This window comes from Leucoraja erinacea, chromosome 9, assembly GCF_028641065.1.
Source record: "Leucoraja erinacea ecotype New England chromosome 9, Leri_hhj_1, whole genome shotgun sequence".
NCBI classification, from domain to species: Eukaryota; Metazoa; Chordata; class Chondrichthyes; order Rajiformes; family Rajidae; genus Leucoraja; species Leucoraja erinaceus.
In genome coordinates, this window is record NC_073385.1 from 39637577 (window position 1) to 39656773 (window position 19197).

General features: G+C 40.1%; 2 protein-coding genes across 7 annotated transcripts; one reads left to right on the top strand and one right to left on the bottom strand.

Annotated features, from left to right (window-relative positions):
- Nucleotides 1-590: 590 nt before the first annotated feature.
- On the bottom strand, nt 591-9149 carry bag5 (BCL2 associated athanogene 5). 6 transcript variants are annotated; one of them, XM_055640605.1, is made up of 3 exons: nt 9078-9149; nt 2968-3091; nt 591-2097 (listed from the first exon to the last, which is right to left on the bottom strand). In XM_055640605.1, the coding sequence occupies exons 2-3, from the start codon at nt 2971-2973 to the stop codon at nt 718-720; spliced, it is 1386 nt and encodes a 461-aa protein (XP_055496580.1). In that variant the 5' UTR covers nt 2974-3091; nt 9078-9149; the 3' UTR covers nt 591-717. The 6 variants fall into 6 exon arrangements, with proteins under 6 accessions (XP_055496580.1, XP_055496583.1, XP_055496581.1 ...); XM_055640608.1 differs by having other exon boundaries at nt 591-2162; XM_055640606.1 differs by lacking the exon at nt 9078-9149 and adding an exon at nt 5695-5775.
- Nucleotides 9150-9156: 7 nt separating this feature from the next.
- On the top strand, nt 9157-18977 carry LOC129700271 (cytochrome c oxidase assembly factor 8). Its single transcript, XM_055640616.1, has 5 exons — nt 9157-9406; nt 11479-11676; nt 13587-13650; nt 16617-16707; nt 18625-18977. Exons 1-5 carry the CDS (start codon nt 9263-9265, stop codon nt 18725-18727), a joined length of 600 nt encoding a protein of 199 aa, XP_055496591.1. The 5' UTR covers nt 9157-9262; the 3' UTR covers nt 18728-18977.
- The last annotated feature ends 220 nt before the right edge of the window (nt 18978-19197 follow it).

Consider the following 19197-nt stretch of genomic DNA (forward strand, 5'->3'; position numbering starts at 1 on the left):
GTGATGTGTTTACGCACACCTTTGTCAAAGGATTCTCAAGTGCAGTGTAACCATTTTTGAAAAAATATTCTCCAAGTATAGGCACTCAATATCGCTAACACACTGATATTTGAAAGTAAAATCTTTGCCAACGTCGTTCATTCTTGAAATAATCTGTCATTTTAAAATGATTTTAATATTAAGTCTGAAAAGAAAACAATACAGTCCATGGGAGAGTGCAGTGGCATGCTGTACATGAACTACAAAATAACTATGAGCTATGATTATGAATTATTCCAATTCAATGTAAATAGAAAAAACATATAGCCCACAAAGAAAGAAAACAAAAATAACTGCCGTGCATCTAGCACTCCATACTGCCCGTGAAAATATATGTAGCTGAAGATCCACACTTCTCAGCTGATGTCCTGAAAATGACATTTTTAAAAATATTGAAAAGAAGCATGTGATAGTGCTTAAATTCTTCCAATATTTTAACTAAAATATTTCCAAATACCAATTTACTTTAACCTAATGACATCAAAATAAAATATGCAAAACATTGCCATAGCATTCATTTGTACCAAAACTTGTTTCATCTTTTTTGTAAAGTCTTCTTTTGTAAATGATGATAACTTATGAGATGGGGTTTAATCTGCACGACATTGATAAATGCAATAGTCTGAACAATTCTCTTAAGCTGTTCAAAACGCAAGCTTAAAAATACTAATTCATGAATTAGTATTCCCATTCATCTGTTTTCATGTCTAGGTAATTTAAAATATTCTGGGCAAATTTCACTGCTTGTTTTCTGGCAATCTTAGCACCATCATTTCCTTGAGTTTCCACAGCGTCGAGTGCTAAAAGTTGTTTTGTAAGCATTTCTTCCAGTATCACATAATTCTTGTCAGTTCTAACACCATCAAATGACAGCGCTTGCTTTTGAAATTCTGATAAGTGACGTAGGACCTCCCATATGGCTTTCTGTGAAGGGTGCTCATTTGTTAATTCCTCCTTCATGTTTTCTCTCTTTTCAAGAGACTCCTTCAAGTCAAAATAAGCAATCACAGCCTGCACATCAACCACTGACCTTCTTCTAGCTTCACGAATACATGGATTCTTGTCAATGTCAACTTGATCCAACTCGCTGAGAAGACTTTGCAATTCAGCATGTGGTTTGAAGTGCAGATCAGAGGCATTTTCCAGTTGCAGCAGCTGATATTTTAATTGCGTCGTCTTCTGACGTATGTCCTCTATCCGTTTGATGGACTGATTCTGTGCTAAATCATAACGTCCCGCAGACTCTCCCTCTGATTCCATCTCCAAATGTCCCAGTAAGCAATTGATTTCGTGCACCACTCGTTTCCTGTAGTTTCTCACCTCCAAGTGTCCAGACACATCTATAGCATCCAATTGCATTAACAATCCAGTGAGGACACGGGACAGATGGGCACAATTGTCCAGGGCGTTTAGGCTCATCAGCAGGCCAATCACATCCCATCTTCCTTTGCTAACTTCACATAAAACAGAATTGATTCTAGAAACAGAAGGATGTGTATTTGTGGAGAGGGGCAAACTGAGTGCTTGTCGCCCAATGCAGTTGTCAATGATGTCCTGCACAGCACAAATTCTTGTCAGTGCTCGATATCTAGCTTTCCTCAAGCTAATTTTCCCTCCTGTCTTAACCTGTGCCAGCTGAAAAATTATTTCTTGAATGCGATCAGCAAACTCCTCGGTTATCAAGCCCTCAGCAGATGATAGCTCATTGGTAACCAGCTGCTGTGCATCACCGAAGATCTGTTCCACCTTCAGGCGTGACGGGTGAGTTGCGGTTTGCTCCAGCTCCTTCAGAAGATCCTCCACGTCCTTTGCTGCAACTTTGCGGCCATTCTGAATTGCCGTCTTGCCGTCTGTATCTACTGCATCCAACTCAAACAGCAACTTAATCAAAGAGCTCTCCAGTTGCTTATATTCTCTGTCAGATTTAGTACCACTGAACAAAAGTACAAGTCGTTTGGTTTCCAGTATTTCCTTCTGAATTTCCTGAACCTTAATCAAAGAAGGATGTTGTTGACCCATGTCCATGTTTTCTTTTCCCCCTAATGAATCATCGTGTGTCTGAAATTGAATGAAAAAATGCTGGTCATGGAGTCACTTCTTAGCTTCAGATCCAAACTTTAATTCTAGAGACAATAATAAATATAGTTAGACGGCAGTTACATTTCCAATCTGGAAAGGGTGCAGTGAAGACTTACGAGGATGTTGTCAAGATTCAAGGGCCTGAGCTACAGGGAGAGGTTGAGCAGGCTTGACTCTATTCCTTGGAGCGCAGGAGGATGAGGGGTGATCTTATAGAGGTGGACAAAATCATGAGAGGAATAGATCTGGTGAAAACACAGAGTCTCTTGCCCAGAATAGGAGAATCAAGAACCATGTATGATGCAAGTTTCATAATTATACTTCAGGTGAACTTGCATAAATCCTCGAGGAAGAAATGTTGGAATGTTTAAATGGGAATGAGGAAGACTGTGGAAATGTGGGAAATGTTTGTGTTGCAATTCCAGCAAAATTGGGTTTTTGCCTTTCAAATATCTTTACGAATGAATGAATAAATGATACTTTATTGTCACATATACCTGGATACAATGAAATTCTATGTTTTTGTTTAAAATACACAAAGTACGCAAAGAGTCGCTACATATATGGCGTCAACAAAGATATGTGATAAAGAAAGGCATTCGATATCCTTTTTTTTTTAAACAATTCTCCATAAGAAAATTAATTTTGTGTCTGATAATAGTCTCTAATTGTTTACCCGACACAAAAACACAAGGTTGATTGGTCTGAAAGTGCTAGGTTTGTTCTTTTCTACATTTTAAGGAGGTACAACATTTACAATTCTCAGTACTACTCCTACAGACAAGGAGCATCAAAAGCCTCATGCCATGGTTTCCCTCAGCAGCCAAGAAAGCATCCCAAAATTCTTACCTGCATTGAACAGAGGATGCAGGGATGATGTTTACCCTGGCTGCCACATTTAGTACCGGATGTCAGCTACTCAGAACTGGGATGCGAAGAAACTTCTTTAACGAGAGGGTAATGAATTCTCTACCTAAGAGAATATATGCAGAATATATTCAGGACAGAGAACGATAGAATCTTGGATATTAACAAAATCAAGGGATGTGGGTTAGTGCAGGATAGTTGAAATTAAGTGAAAGGCTAGCCACAATCTTACTGAATGTCAGAGCCAGCAGAGGGGCTAGCTAGATTGGAATTTGGAACACTAGAAGATAACTCTTATGCCTCTTTTACCATTCAATAAATTTATGGCTGGTCTGACGAAAACTAACTTCATAATCTTGTTTATACCAATCAATAATTGGCGACGCAGGTAGACTGGGTGGTGAGAAATCATTGCTGACCAATTTATTTGAGTTATTTTAAGAAATAGTATGTTTTATGGATTGGGAAAGCAATGGAAGTACCTTTGATTTCTTATAGGTGTTTGATGAGTTGCTACATCAAAGGTTACTGCAGAGATTAAAGATCTTGAATGTGGTGATAACATATTGGCATAGGTAGAAGACTACCTGTGAACAGGAAATTGAGAGCGGGTATGATTTTTCTGGTTGGCAAGATGTTATCCAGTGGTGTGCAGCCATTGCTGTTTTTTATATTTTGTCCAATCTTCTGCCTCCAGTCTTTATGCAGTTTAGTTAAGCATGGCTGTTGAGTCCTCCACTTGGATTTAGTCTTAGTTTCTGAAAGACTACCTGAAATATCTGCTACTGCAAATCAAATGACCGATCTGTTGGCCTATTTATGTAGCTCTGCTTCCATGCCCTCATACCTTGTTGCTCCTGCTTCCATTTCTATGAGCAAACATCTAAATTAGGGTCCCAACTTGAAATGTCACCTATCCATGTTCTCCAGAGATGCTCCCTGACCTGCTAAGTTCATCCAGCAGTTTGTATCTTTCTTTTCAAACATATTTCTATTGATCTCTTTGATTCCTCACAGTAATGCCCTAATCCTGCTTCTACTTATGTTCTTATTGATTTGACATTGGACATTTTGCACAGATATGTCAGCAGTTTCTGACCTAATCAGAAATATCTGCTTCAATAACTGAGTGCAACTTTGGTGTTTTATTTCCAACCATTTACTGTGTGGTTTATGTGCAGGCAACCTGTGCCAGGTTGGGTCTGACGCAGGGAAAGCTTCTTCATTGATTTCAATGGAAGGGAATGGCTATGAGGGATTAAATATCACCTTGCACATTTTTTAATTGTTTCCATTTTATCTTTTCATTGTTTTTGTTGAAGCATTTTACATAATAATATTAGTACTGAATTATTTGTAAGTTTTTAATTTTGAAAGATCAAGTTGAAAGATTTCACAGCAACGCAAGCATGGCTTAATAAACATTAAAGTTTGTTATTCATATATGCTGTAGATTGTCTTTATTCTGCTTCCGCTATGTCATTAGCTGAATGTTAATTTGAGATTCAAGAGACATTTATTGTCACATGCACCAATTGGTACAGTGAAATTTGGGGTCACCATACAGCCTTACGAATAAAAAAAAGAACACCGAACACGATAGCCTATAACATAAACATCCACACACAGCGGAATCAAAGTTTCCCACTGTGAGGGAAGGCACCAAAGTTCAGTCATCCTCCTCTACGATGTTCTTTGTTGTTCACCCGTGGTCGGGACCTCCGCTACGGGCGGCCCGATGTTCAGGCCCTCTTGCTGGGATGATGGAACTCCGACGTCGGAACGGAAGAACACCATCAGCGGCTTGGAGTACCGAATCAGACCACGGCTCCTGAAGTCCATATGCCGAGCTGGGCGGAGATTCACGCTGGCGGTCATCGGCAAAGGGATCCCAGGACTCCACGATGTTAAAGTCAGCGCCGCCCGTGGTTTGGAACTCCGCAACCACAGCTTCACGATGTTGAAGCAGCAGGTCCAACACTGGAGCTTCAAACAGCGATCCAGGTAAGGCATTGCCCGCTCTGCGGTGAATCCAGTGCTGCGCCGCCACTGAAGCTCTGGTCCGGTTTCCGACAAGAAAGGCTGCACCAATCCAGTTGGTAGGCCGTGTGGGGGGGGGGGGGGGGGGGGGGGGGGGGGGGGGAGGACGGGACTCAGAGAATAGTCGCATCCTCGCCAGGAAGGGACTGGGAAACAATTTCCCCCTTACCCTACCCACCACCCTCACATAAAAATATTAAGAAATACTCCAACACATACTTTTAAACAGACCAAAAATTAAAAAAATATGGAAAAACAGACTGTAGGCAGAGGCTGCCATCATGCGGCGCCCCTAGAAAAGTCCATTAGCTGTGAACAATGTCGACTTACTTAGAAAAATCTTTTTTTTTAAAAATATAATCCTTCTCTCACTCATTTTCCACTAAACACCACCAAAATGGAATCATGACAGCTATCTTACTAGTTCAGTTAAGCAACGTGATCAGTATGCCCGTGATCGTGTTGCAGGATGAGATCAATCAGCAAGTAACCATGAGGGAGAAAACATCTGGGACTATCTTGTCTTGTATTGCCATCACTCTAGTCAAAGCACTGAGTGATGAACTTCCAATGACACATTTAATTCATTCGGTACAGAATTTACAACACCGACAGCACACATTTAAAAAATAGATGGAGGAAAGTCAATATAAGAATGCACAGACTTACAGATTTGATATGTCTGCTTGGGGGCAACTTTAGGCAAGCCCTTGTAAAAAGATTTATTCTAGGGTGAAGATGCATTGATTCTAAGAAAAATGGATGTACCCTGTGCACATGAATGTAGCCATAGTAGGTAATTCCATGTTGCTAAGCAATTTAGATCACAGAAGACCCATTGTTTCACTGATGAAATCATAATAAAAGCAAGGAAAATGGCAAGTTAAAAATTGTGCTATTGTTTTAATACTTTTTTAAATTTCTCTTTCTTAATTATAATTTTACTTTCATTAGAATCTAAAAGTATCTATTATTGCAATATCAGTGTACAGAATGGCATAAGGGAAACTTAATTATGAGAAATTTCAATCTCTTTTTCTTTTACGAGGAAACGTGAATCTCTGAGTACTATTATTCCAAAGTTCAGCCAAAAACAAACTCACCAGATGAAAAATTAATTTAGTTTCTGATTAATGTTTGACTACTGGGAGTTTTATGGGAAAAGTTGGGACTAAACTGAGCAAGATAGACTTTCCTGCTTCTGGGAAAAAAGTAAAATGTCAGACAAACAACAATTCATTTTTGTGCTTATTTAATGATATGGCTTTCCAAAATGTATTTTCCTCTGAGATCATTAGATATTTGGCAATAAAACAGGCTTTTGGCGGTGTTCTGGAGAGTGAGGAAGGATATCTAAATTCATAAAAGGATCTAGATCCATTGGGAAGGTATTGAAGAAAGCTTTTGGAATGCTGGTCTTCATTAGTCAGGAGAATGAATATAGAAGTTGGATTGTTTTGTTAAAATTGTGCAAGATATTGGTGAAGCTGCACCAAGGTGTAGATCTGGTCATCCTGCTAGAATAGATAGGGTGAATGCACAATCTTTGTCCCAGGGTTGGAGAATCAAGAACTTGATGGCATAGCTTTAAAGTGAGAGGGGAAAGATTTGATAGGAACCATAGAAACAGCTCTTTCACACAGAGGGTGGTGGAACGAGCTACCACAGGAAGTAGTTTGGGCAGGTAGAATAACAAGTTTTAAAAGAAATTTGGACAGGAACATAGATAGGAAAGTTTCAGAGGGTTATGGCCCAAACAGGCAAAAGCTTACATGCAGCATTTAGGTCAGCATGGGCGACTTTGGCTGAAAGACCCGTTTCCATGCTGTATGACTCAATGATTCCAAGAATGGTAAATGAACTTAACCCTGACAAATGTAAGGTAGTTGCACTTTGGTACATTAAACCAGGATAGGACTTACACAGTAAATGGTAGAACCCTGGAAAGTACTGTAGAACATAGACATTTGGGAGTCAAGGTGCATGGTGCCTTGAATGTGGCCAGTCAGGTGGACAGTGTGGTGAAGAAGGCATATGGCATGCCTGCCTTTAGTGGGAAGGGGAAGTTGGCACATCATGATGTAGCTGTACAAGTCGATGCTGAAACCACAGTTGGGGTACTGTGTGCAGTTCTGTTTGCCCAGCTATAGGAGGTATGTCATTGTTGGAAAAGGAGCAGAAAAGATTCACTGGATAGTTAGCTGGATTTGCAGGCTTGTGAAGTAGGAGCTCAGTTTATGATTGGAACAAAATCCAATAATGAGTTCTGGAGACTGAATGGACAGTTCTAATCCTCGCTTCACTTTGGGGATCTACATTGACCATTGGTCAGAAAGCAATTGGAATCCTATGTTTCACAAAGTCACTATTAATGTTCAAACGTGTTTATTGTTTGACTCATAGACAGGACTGGGGTTTAGCAGCAGAAGTGGTGAAATATCCCTGGCACTACAACATTAGCAGGTCAATACTTACTATTTTTGACTTCATTGTCCCATTTTCATCAGGCATGGAAATCCAACCCATATGAGTCTCACACCATCAAATTATTATTCTATTATTTAGCACATCTGAACACCTATATTCTTAATATTCTTTATTACCAACTATATTATCATTTGGAGTTATATTCAACCCCCTCCAAATTGCAACCCCTCTCACGCACACTTTTTAATCTCTCCCTATAGTGCAAGCTCCCACATCCCAGGAATAAATCCACATCCAGTGTTATTTCCCCTAAATTAAGAGGTCCAGAAGCAGGAGTCAGTCTTCAATAAGAGATCAGCCCTTCAGAACAAAGATGACAAGGAATTTCTTCCCCCAAAGAATAGTAAATCATTAGCTAAATCGCCAACCATACTTAAGAGAAAGTATAGAAAATCCAATGCATTCCCTCTTCACTGGTACATCCTCAGTCAAGGAGTTAAGACTAGCACATAAGATTCAGTCTGAAGAAGAGTTACAACACAAAACATCATCTATCCATGTTCTCCAGAGATGGTGCCTGACCGAATGAGTTACTCCAACACTTTGTGTCCTTTTTTGTAAACCAGTTATGTAGGTTGCAGTTCCTTGTGTCTACACAATATGGAAGGTAATTGTGGTTTGGGCTAGCATAGGGATGAAGCTGCCAAACTACTTTCCTTCAATTAGTTATTTTGCCCCCTCTACACCAGTACATTTCCATGGAATCGAGACACAAGGAATGCCCCACCATGTAGGAAGGAACTGCAGATGGTGGTTTAAACCATGGACACAAAAAACTGGAGTAACTCAGTGGGTCTCTGGAGATACCGTCTGACCCGCTGATGGCATCTAGCTTTTTGTGTCTATCTTCCATAAATATATGTATGAGTATATGTATATATTTGTGTGTGTGTGTATATATGTATATATATTTGTCTGTGTGTCTGTAGGAAGGAACTGCAGATGCTGGTTTAAACCAAAGATAGACACAAAAAGCTGGAGTAACTGAGCGGGACAGGCAGCATCTCTGGAGAGAAGGAATGGGTGATGTTTCGAGTTGAGACCCTTCTTCAGACTGGTTAGGGATAAGGGAAACGAGAGATATATACGACGATGTGGAGATAATAAACAATTAATAAAAGCTATGTAAAAAAGTAACGATGATAAAGGAAACAGGCCATTGTAGCTGTTTGTGGGGTGAAAGCGAGAAGCTTGGGTAGGGGAGGGATAATGAGAAGGAATGCCGGGGCTACCTTGTGAGAGAAATCAATAATCATACCACTTGGGCTGTAAGCTGCCCAAGCGAAATATGAGATGCTGTTCCTCCAATGTGCGTTTGTGTCTGTCTATATGCGGATGTTTGGCTTTGCGTGTTTATATAGATGTGTTTGTGTGAGAGAGCCCGCGACCGGGCCGGGACCGTGACCATGACCCACATGTAACACCGCATGCCCCCGCCCGGCGGTAAGAGCCCGGCCCGCAGATTCACCGAGCTTTGCCCCGACTCCACAACCTCCCCCTCCCCTCGGGGCCGGCAGGACAGGCCAAGACAAGACAGGCCGGGCCGGGCCGGCTGACGCGCTCACCTGATGTACCTGAAGCGAACGACAGGACCGCCGCTCCAGTCTACGGCAGTGTCTCCTTTTACGACAGGAAGTGGGGCTTGGTTCGTTCAGTTGGTTGCCTCACCGCCGTAAACTGCAGCTGGCCGCCTGTTAAACAAGTGGGAAGCGAAGATACTAAGGGGGAGGGAGGTTTAGTTGGAAAAGTGATGCGCCGCGGGTTCGGTGCTTTGGGAGACCTCGGCCGGAGATTAATATTTCGCAGTGTTTCCCTGAGGGGAACCGAGTCGCCGAATTATGGCCGGGCAAGAGCTTCAACCCGTGGCCCTGATCAGAGAGAGCCCAGTGCAGAGGTAAAGTGTTTCCAGTTCTCATCATTCACAGCAACTCGGTCGCGGAAAGGTGTCCCGATTGTAGCTCCCTCTCCCTAGGCGACGTTGACGAAGATTTGCCCTTTTTTCCCCCCAGAGGGTGGTCCATAATGTACATAATTCCATTTCAGAATGGCAGGCAGTGGCGAGTGGAGTGCTGCAAGGCTCGGTGTTGGGGTCGCAACTGTTGTTTACCATATATGTTAATGATTTGGAAGAGGGAATTAGGAGCAACACTAGCAAGTTTGCGGATGACACAAAGCTGGGTGGCAGTGCGAACTGTGAAATGGATGTTAGGAGGTTGCAGGGTGACCTGGACAGGTTGAGTGAGTGGGCAGATGCGTGGCAGATGCAGTATAATAGAGATAAACGTGAGGTTATCCACTTTGGCAGCAAAAACAAAGGGGCAGATTATTATCTCAATGGGGTTAGGTTAGGGAAGGGGGAGGTGCAACGAGACCTGGGTGTCTTGTACACCGGTCACTGAAAGTTGGCGTGCAGGTAGAGCAGGCAGTGAAGAAAGCTAATGGAATGTTGGCCTTCATAACAAGAGGATTTCAGTATAGGAGTAAAGAGGTTCTTCCGCAGTTGTATAGGGCATTGGTAAGACCACATCTAGAGTATTGCGTACAATTTTGGTCTCCTAATTTGAGGAAGGACATCCTTGTGATTGAGGCAGTGCAGCATAGGTTCACGAGATTGATCCCTGGGATGGCGGGACTGTCATATGAGGAAAGATTAAAAAGACTAGGCTTGTATTCACTGAAATTTAGAAGGATGAGGGAGATCTTATAGAAACATATAAAATTATAAAAGGACTGGACAAGATAGATGCAGGAAAAAATGTTCCCAATGTTGGGTGAGTCCAGAACCAGGGGCCACAGTCTTAGAATAAAGGGGAGGTCATTTAAGACTGAGGTGAGAAAAAACTTTTTCACCCAGAGAGTTGAGAATTGATGGAATTCCCTGCCACAGAGGGCAGTGGAGGCCGTCACTGGATGGATTTAAGAGAGAGCTCTAGGGGCTAGTGGAGTTGGGGGGATATGGGGAGAAGGCAGGCATGGGTTATTGATAGGGGATGATCAACCATGATCACAATGCTGGCTCGAAGGGCCGAATGACCTCCTCCTGCACCTATTTTCTATGTTTCTATAATTACTGAAGGTGCATCACACAGGGAAGTGCACCATGTAGAGGGAAATGTTATAGGTTTGCTTCGATTGCCCTTTTACATACCTTTCATTCATTTGTTCATTGTACCTTTTCATACCTCTAGTTTCCCTCTCCCATGACTTGCAGTCTGAAGGGCCTCGTCCCGAAACATCATCAATTCCTTGCTCCAGAGATGCTGCATGACTCGCTGAGTTCCTCCAGTGTTTGTGTCTGTTATAGGCTTGTAGTTTTGTGTTTAACCATATTGTATTTTTATGGTGTTACAACAAATGCCTTTGGATCTGATACAGGATCATAGTCATACAGTGTGGAAACAGGCCCTTCGGTCCAACTTGCCCATGCCGACCAACATGCCCAATCTACACTCTACCTTCTTTTGGCCTATATCCCTAAACTTTTCCTATCCATGTACCTGTCTAAATGCTGCAAAAACATTGCAATTGCACCTGAAAAATCATTTAAAATGCAATGAATACAGGAACATTAACAATGATTTTTCTAGCTCTTCCAGCTCCCCCCACCCACACAGACCCCTGCAGTCAGTCTGAAGGAGTTCGGACTAGCGCACAATATTCAGTCTGAAGAAGGGTCCATGAGTTGAAACATGTTCTCCTGAAATGCTGTCTGACCTGCTGAGTTACACCAGTACTTAGCATCTTTCCATGTAAACCAACATCTGCAGTTCTTGATTTCTTCATTATATATACATTGCGCATTGTCCAAATAAGAAAGGTAGAAAGATAGGAAAGGTTTAGAGGTATATGAACCAAATGTGGGCAGGCGGGACTAGTGTAGGTGGGACAGCAGCCTGGGATGTTTCAATCTCTCTCGGGTTTTAGGAGTAATGATAATAAATTGTATCTGACTGAAGTATTTTTTAGATTTCAGACTTTCGGCCTCCGGTGGACTCGCATTTTGACTGGGTTGGCCCTCCGGATAGGTTTTCAAACCTAAGGTGCGTAAAGTTTTATATTCCAAAGAATGAATCCAAGCTGGAACAGCAGCTGAGAAAGTTAAGAATAGACACACAGAATTGGAACCAGAAATTTTGGTCAAATCAGAACATAATTTTCAACAAGGCGAGTATTGGAAGTTGTTTATTCTTTCATTTGAAATTCTGTATGAGCTTAATACTCAAAATTTGCATAATTTCTTTTCTTTGAATCTACAAAATATGTGCTACGCACTGTTAGTTGCAAATGTGTCAGAATTAATGTGGGAATGGCCTTTCGCTTTAAAATTTATACCGCGCAGGATAAAAGTATTACTTTTGTAACTTTTTAAAGAGATTTCATACAATTCTTAATCTATTTGACAATCTCTGACCTAGGAAATAATAAATGATTGGTCTGATTCACAACATTTGGGAATCTTGTGTCAGGTTAGTACCAGCATTAACTTCATTGCTGAGTTACTGGGATCTGTCATTGAAGGCAGATATTTGGCGACTGGGTCTCTGCCAGCTCCCAGAGGGAACAATCAAAATGCCCGTCTACGAACATTGGCCCATTAACCTATCAGTTTGTGTTTGGGGCGACGGTAGGAGGAACTTGTAGCATTTGGAGGAAATCGTGCAGTTATGATGCAAATATAAAGAAAGCCCATCAATGACTCTACTTCTTGATTAGAGTCAGCTGTGTCCACGGATATTCTCTTGAATTTCTACAGTATATGCTGGAGCATACTGACAGGTTGCATCATGACCTGGTTCAGTTAACTCGAAAGCCCAGGAAAGAAGGAGATTACAAAAAGTGGTGGACACCATCTGGTCCTTCATGGGTACTGACCTCACCAGCATAGAAGAGATCTATAGGCAAGAAGGCAGCCAGCATCATCAAAGACCACACCACACTGGTCACGCTCTCATTTCACTCCTGCCATCGGGAAGAATATATTGATCTGAAAACCACTAGGTTCAAGGATAGCTTCTTCCCAACAACCATCAGTTCTTGAACACTGCACAACACTAATCGATGCATAACACAGTTTGCTTAACCTTTCCTACTCAACAAACCCATACTATAATTTTTGCTATACTTCCTCTATTGCTCTATTGTACATATCCAACGTTTTGGCCGGAGACCAGACCTACAAACAATGTTTCTAAAATCAAGAGCATCCTTTATAATTGGACCAGGATATCTCTACTTTTAAGTTATTTTCAAATAAAGGTCATCTTGCTATATCAGAATGTTAATATACAAGGACACCCAGCTCCCTGTAATCATCCCTGTAAAGCTTCCTGAAAAACTATAAAACAGGCTACTGAACCGTCCTCTCAGCAGCTATAGTGTGCGATCCTGACCTCCTATCTACTTCATTAGAGACCTTTGAAGTATATTTAATTCCGTTAAAAAGAAAAACTTGAGAGAGTACAAATGGGCTTTATGATTAAACTCCAGAAGCAATTTAAAAAAAAATCCCACTGATAGAAATTTCATGATCTAAAAATGTTTCTAGTTTAGTTTAGTTTATTCTCACATGTACCGAGATACAGTGAATAGATTTTTTGTTGCATGTTAACCAGTCAGTGGAATGCCTTCGCATGTTTACAATAAAGCTGTCCACAGTGTACAGACTTGGGATAAAGGGAATAATGTTTAGTGCAAGCGTCTGAATAAAGATAGTCTGAGAGTCTCCAATGAAGTAGATTATCTGGGCAGAGTCCATAATTCTCTGCAATTTCTTGCAGCCTTGGATGGAGCTGTTTCCAAACCATGCTGTGATGCATCCCAATAAAATGCTTTCTACGGCGTATCTGTAGAAATTGGTGAGAGTTGTTTGGGATATGCCGAACTTCCTAGGGCTTCTAAGGATGTAGAGGCATTGGTGAGCTTTCTTGACTATTGCTTCGATATGACTGTTCCAGCACAAATTTCTGGTGATGTTTACTCCGAAGAACCTGAAGCTACAAAGGATGAAATTGTAAGAGCATAATACTGAATGTGTCTCTGGCTTCTTACGTAAAATATAATGTATTCATTTTAAGGAAAAAGAAGAGTTTATACACTTGCGTTTGAAAGCAAAGGGATTGGGGTTAAGAGATGAAGAAGGTGAGCAAATTATTTTAATTGAATTCTGATTTCAATTCTTTTTCTTTTTTTCTTTTTTGTATGGCTTTGTAAATATTTGATTAATGTTCAAATGTAAATAATTTGGTGTACGTATATAGTGGTACATATGGTGTACATATAGCTGCTAAATTTGTATAAGATCATTACAAGCAGTGAATAAGGGGTGGGAATTAATAAGCTTTGGCTTCTTCCTGCTCCTTTTCAGACACATATGATTTCATTTATTTATAGATATTGTTTATGACACTTTATAAATATTTTTGTTTTGTTTTTTTGTATGCTGTTTCACACTTGCTTTTTATTCTTTTATTCTGTTTGAAATAAATAATAAAATAAAATAAATAAAAATAAATAAAAGACCTAATTGTAAAATACATTTTGTAGATTAACAAGGCTGTGTAAATATCTCTTTGGAATTTCATGGATATTTTTGATAATTGATAACTTGGGAAAACATGCAGACTTCTACAGAGGCACTATGGAATTTGTGCCTCTGCCCAAGACAGCATAAATTGCAGAGTTGTAAATGTAGCCCAGTCCATCACACAGACCAGACTCCCCACCATTGACTCCATCTACGCTTCACACTAACTTGCAAAAGTAGCCAACATAATCAAAGATTTGTCAAACCACATTCATTTCTTCCCTTTGCTCCTGTCGGGCAAAAGGTACAGAAGATTAGAAACGTGCACCACCACCAGACTCGGGAAAAGCTTATTCCCCTCATTTTTCAAGCTTCTGAACAGTCCTTCCATTCCTCCACTTCGCTTTTGGAATGTTAGCATATCATATCATGAACGTCCAAATCTTATAACCCCGTGATTTATCACTTTTAAATTTGTACATGCCATTCTTTTTCTGGTGTGGTTTAAGACTTTACTGTTGAGACTACCGTTTGAATTTTCAATAATAATATGGAAAATCCATATTCAAATCTAATTTACCTTCAGAGTATAGATAGACACAAAGTTCTGGAGTAACTCAGAGGGTGAGGCAGCATCTCTGGAGAAAAAGAATGGTTGACTTTTTGAGTTGGGATGGTTCTTAAGTCCCCACCCAAAACATCACCTATCCTTTTTCTCCAGAGATTCTCCCCGACCCGCTGAGTTACTCCAGCTCTGTGTCTATCTTTGATATAAACCATTATCTTTTTTCAGCACTTAAGAGCACTTTGCTACCCGGAGCAAGAAAAACATGGTTGCATATTTCAACACAAGAACATTATCTGGTCCATCACATCTAAGGCAGTTGGCAAATAGTGCAAATGGTGCAACGTGATCCTATTTCTCCACATATCTATGTATTCTTCATAAAATGATTTAAGTTTATTCTAACAATCTTTGCAGAAATCATTCCTTTTTAATTTTTTGTGTTTACTTTTCATCGACAATCCCAGTTCTATAATATGTTCACAGTTTTCTAATAGATGTGATCTTGATGCATTTTTGAGGTATTATACTACTTTTTCCCAAGAGAGAAAATTAAACTGAGAAGAGTTAGCCAAGCCACATCACATCTAATTTGAAATAAGACATCTAAAATGTTGAGAAATTTGAAAACAATTTCTACGAACTCTATAAATTATATTTTACAAGAATCTAAATATAACTAAAACTCCTTTGTGCTATAATGAGATGCAAGCATATTATAGAATACTGTTACTTTAGGAGTAAAATCTCAATAATAGCAATGTGAAAAAAAAATGGGCTCTAAAGCATTCTGATTTGTATTCCAGTTAATGGTATGCTTTTTAATGAATTCATTCCTTAGAAAACCAGTGATATTTTGTCTTTTTGAGGTATTTCACTGTCCTAATACCTAAAATCTTACGTGCTAATTGAATGCATTTTTAAAAAATTGTACATTTTGATACCACCAGGTGGCACTCGCAATGGCCGCCTCGCCGGCAGTCTGTCTTGTCCCTTCTTTGATTTTATTATTTTAAATATGTCTTGAATGTTTGTTTTAATGCCTCTTGGGGGGGGGGGGGGGGGGGGGGGGGGGGGATTGGGGGACTTTTTTTTCCGGTCACTTACCTCGACGGAGATGCGATTTTTTTCCATGTCGCATCTCCGTCCTCCCCTGCGGCCTACAACGTTGAGTGGTGCGGCCTTTCCTGGAGACCGGCCCGGAGCTTCAAGCCACGCGTGCGGCGCGGACTTACCATCGCGGAGCCTGGGGTCTTTTGCCGAGGATCGCCAGGCCTGGACTTTTAACACCGTGAAGCAGCGGCCTCCAGTAAGAAGCGGCCGACTCGGGAGCTCCATGCTCCGATCCGTCCCAACGACGGAGTTTCGATCATCCCGATGAGCGGACCGTCGGCAACGGCCCCGTTCAATGGCCCCGAGCACGGGTGAACAAAGGAGGAAGATGACTGAACTTTATTGCCTTCTATCACAGTGAGGAATGTTGATTCCACTGTGGTGGATGATTATGTTAAACTTTATTTTATGTGCTGTGTGTATTTTTGCTTTTTTACTTAGTATGGCTGTATGGTAACTCAAATTTCACTGTACTTTAATTGGTACATGTGATAATTAAATTTAATCTTGAATCTTGATAATGTGCTTACAAAAAAAGTTTGCTTGGACCAAAATTCTGAAAGGAAGTTAGTTATGGTTTTAAGATTTACTGGGTGATCTTTTGTCGAGGCAATGTTACTTAATATCTGAAATTCAAATATGGTTTCTTACACAATACAAGCACCTTGCGTTTACGCGGGACTTATGTGCTTGAAAAACGGCGCGTAATTAAAAAACACGTAATTTAAACATATACGCGACTATGCTGTCAGCAGTAAATTTTAGTGCCTTATTCTGAAAATTCGAGTGTTTAATCAAGCTCGGGTATTAAAGGAATAGCGCATTATTTCAAAACACATAAATCGAACGCGTGTAAAACTCTACTCCTGTACTCTAATTAATTTTATCACATTACATTTACAGGGAGGAAAAACATTTTGACAGCAGAAGAAATGGCTGAATTTTATAAGAAGTTTCTTAATACAAATTATAAAAAACATGTGAACTACAACAAGTGAGTAAATCAATTTTTCAATTATTAATTTGTACAAACAATGTCTAAGAAATTTTGAAAGGAATGAAGATAAATTAACGATAACTAATGAGGTCAAATTTATTTCAGGACATAATGAACAAGGTCACAGTAATTCTTCAGTCATTATAATTGTGCATTTCAAAGGAAGTAAATAAAAGATTACCTGTATTTTTCCTTCTTCACTGCATCTCAGGCAGTCTATTGTTGAGACCTTCCTTAATTTTGCCAGTCTTCAGTAAATTATTTGGATGGCATGTTTCTGTAATATTGTGATATTTCCCCAAGTAAAGATCGGGTCAAGCCAAGTTGCGTTTATTGTCTTTGGCACAGTTACAATGAAAATCTTGCATGTAGCAGCATCACTAGCCCCTAGGCCCAGACAATGCACAAAAACAGAGCTTACGTGTAAATTACACAAATTCTTCAAGACTGAAATGAAAAAGGCTGTGCTAAACAAAAATATATTGATGCAAAAACACAATTACAAGCAAGTGATGGCCCGCAAGTGGTGGTTCCGTTGCCGAGGATGGATTAGTGTTATGCAGGTTGGTTCAAGAACCTAATGGTGTGGGACTGCAGGCTTCTGCATTTCCTGTTTGAGGGCAGCAGCGAGAAATTGGCACGGCCGAAATCGTGAGGATTTTGGAATCAATGAACAGCAGCCTGATGTGTGTGTTCCTGTTATCCAGATGTTCAGAGCAGAGTGCAGAGCATCTATTGTGTAGGAAAGAACTGCAGATGCTGGTTTAAAGTGAAGGTAGACACTAAATGCTGGAGTAACTGAGTGGCACAGGCAGCATCTCTGGAGAGAAGGAATGGGTGACATTTCGGGTCAAGAGCCTTCATCAGGCAGAGAGAATCTATCGTTAACCTGTTGTTGCCATAGACAAGTTGAAGCAGACCTAGGTCACTTCTGAGGCGGGAATTAATTTGTGCCAAAACCAACCTCTCAAAATACTTTATTACGGTGAATGTAAGTACTATCGGACAATAGTCATTGAGGCAGGTCACCAGTAGGATAGTTTAAGAAAGAACTGCACATGCTGGAAAAATCGAAGGTAGACAAAAATGCTGGAGAAATTCAGCAGGTGAGGCAGCATCTATGGAGTGAAGGAATAGGTGACGTTTCAGGTCGAGACCCTTCTTCAGACTGGTACGATAGTTGTCCTTTTGAAGCAGGTAGGAACCTCAGACAAAAGTAGCGAGAGGTTGAAGATGTCCTTGAATACTCCAGCAGTTGGTCTGCACAGAGTTAAACAAATCAAGGAATGTAATAACACCCTTGTCCTTCTGTGCAGGGGCCCCACCTAAATTCCAAATAGGTGAACAATAAGCATTTAAAAATTAATACCGATTAAGGAAAGTAGACTTAAAATTAGAACATATTCTAAATTCTTCACTTGAACCCCTGAAACTGTAACATCCAGATTCAGGAACGGCTAATTCCCAACTTCCTTCAGGCTATTGAACACTACGAACTCCAACTAAACTTCTCACTATGAACGGCATTGGGTGCACGATGGACCTCCGGCTTTGTTTTATTTAGCACTCTATTGGGTTTTTAATCTATTGAACTTCCTTTCTTGTCTGTTGAATACAGTGTTTACAAACTAGTTGTACTGCTGCAAGTAAGAATGTCATTGTTCTGTTTTGGTACATATGAAAATAAAACACTCTTGATTCTTGACTATGAGTAAAAATATTTAGAAATTGAAAAACAAGTAAATTAATCAACAACTGTAATGTTATTTTGCTCCAAAGTATGCAGCTTAAATTATGTGTAATTTAACTTTGAAATATGGTGAAGAATGTTGGATTTAAAAGAAGGTGGACAAAAATGCTGGAGAAACTAAGCGGGTGAAAAAGTCACTTTTTTTTCTGTCTTCCTTCAATTAGGGAATGGTACAGACGTAATTTTACTATTACGTGGTTAATGGGTCGTACAGTATTGCAAAATGCTTGGAGAAGACTGAGACAGAGGAAGGAAATCAAACAATGAAGATCTCATCCTGGAAGTTTAATCTTTTTATTCAGTATTCAGTATTTCTTTAATATCATTTTCACTGAGTACTCGCATACACAGAGGAAATGAAAAAACGTTGCTCGATCAGTTTTAGAATTGGAATTTAATAGTGCTGTGAAAGTATTTAAGTATTGGTGATACTCTGTCACTTTGTGAATATGCTGTTGTGTTGTGATCAAAATGTTCTGTAACTTGCATTAGATAAACACAATGCTTTGTTCAGAGTGCAATTTACGTGTTTTCTTATATTTTACCACCATACAATAGCTGATTGCATAGACGCAGCAACTGAAAACTTTTAAACTAATTAAACAGCAATTAGAAATTACTCTAATGAAAAATTGAGCAAATCTACCACAACCTACAACCAGCAAATGAAGTTGCAGAAATCCTTTGGGTTTTTGAAAATTTAACTTCCAAGTTCCCATTTTTTTGCCACATGCACC

Excerpts from the sequence above, each read along its gene's own strand:
- LOC129700271 (XM_055640616.1), top strand. The coding sequence starts at position 9,263 with ATGCGCCGCGGGTTCGGTGCTTTGGGAGACCTCGGCCGGAGATTAATA. Across the intron at positions 9,407-11,478 it reads AGAGAGAGCCCAGTGCAGAG|ATTTCAGACTTTCGGCCTCC; the intron begins GTAAAGTGTTTC and ends AGTATTTTTTAG. Across the intron at positions 11,677-13,586 it reads AGAACATAATTTTCAACAAG|GAAAAAGAAGAGTTTATACA; the intron begins GCGAGTATTGGA and ends ATTCATTTTAAG.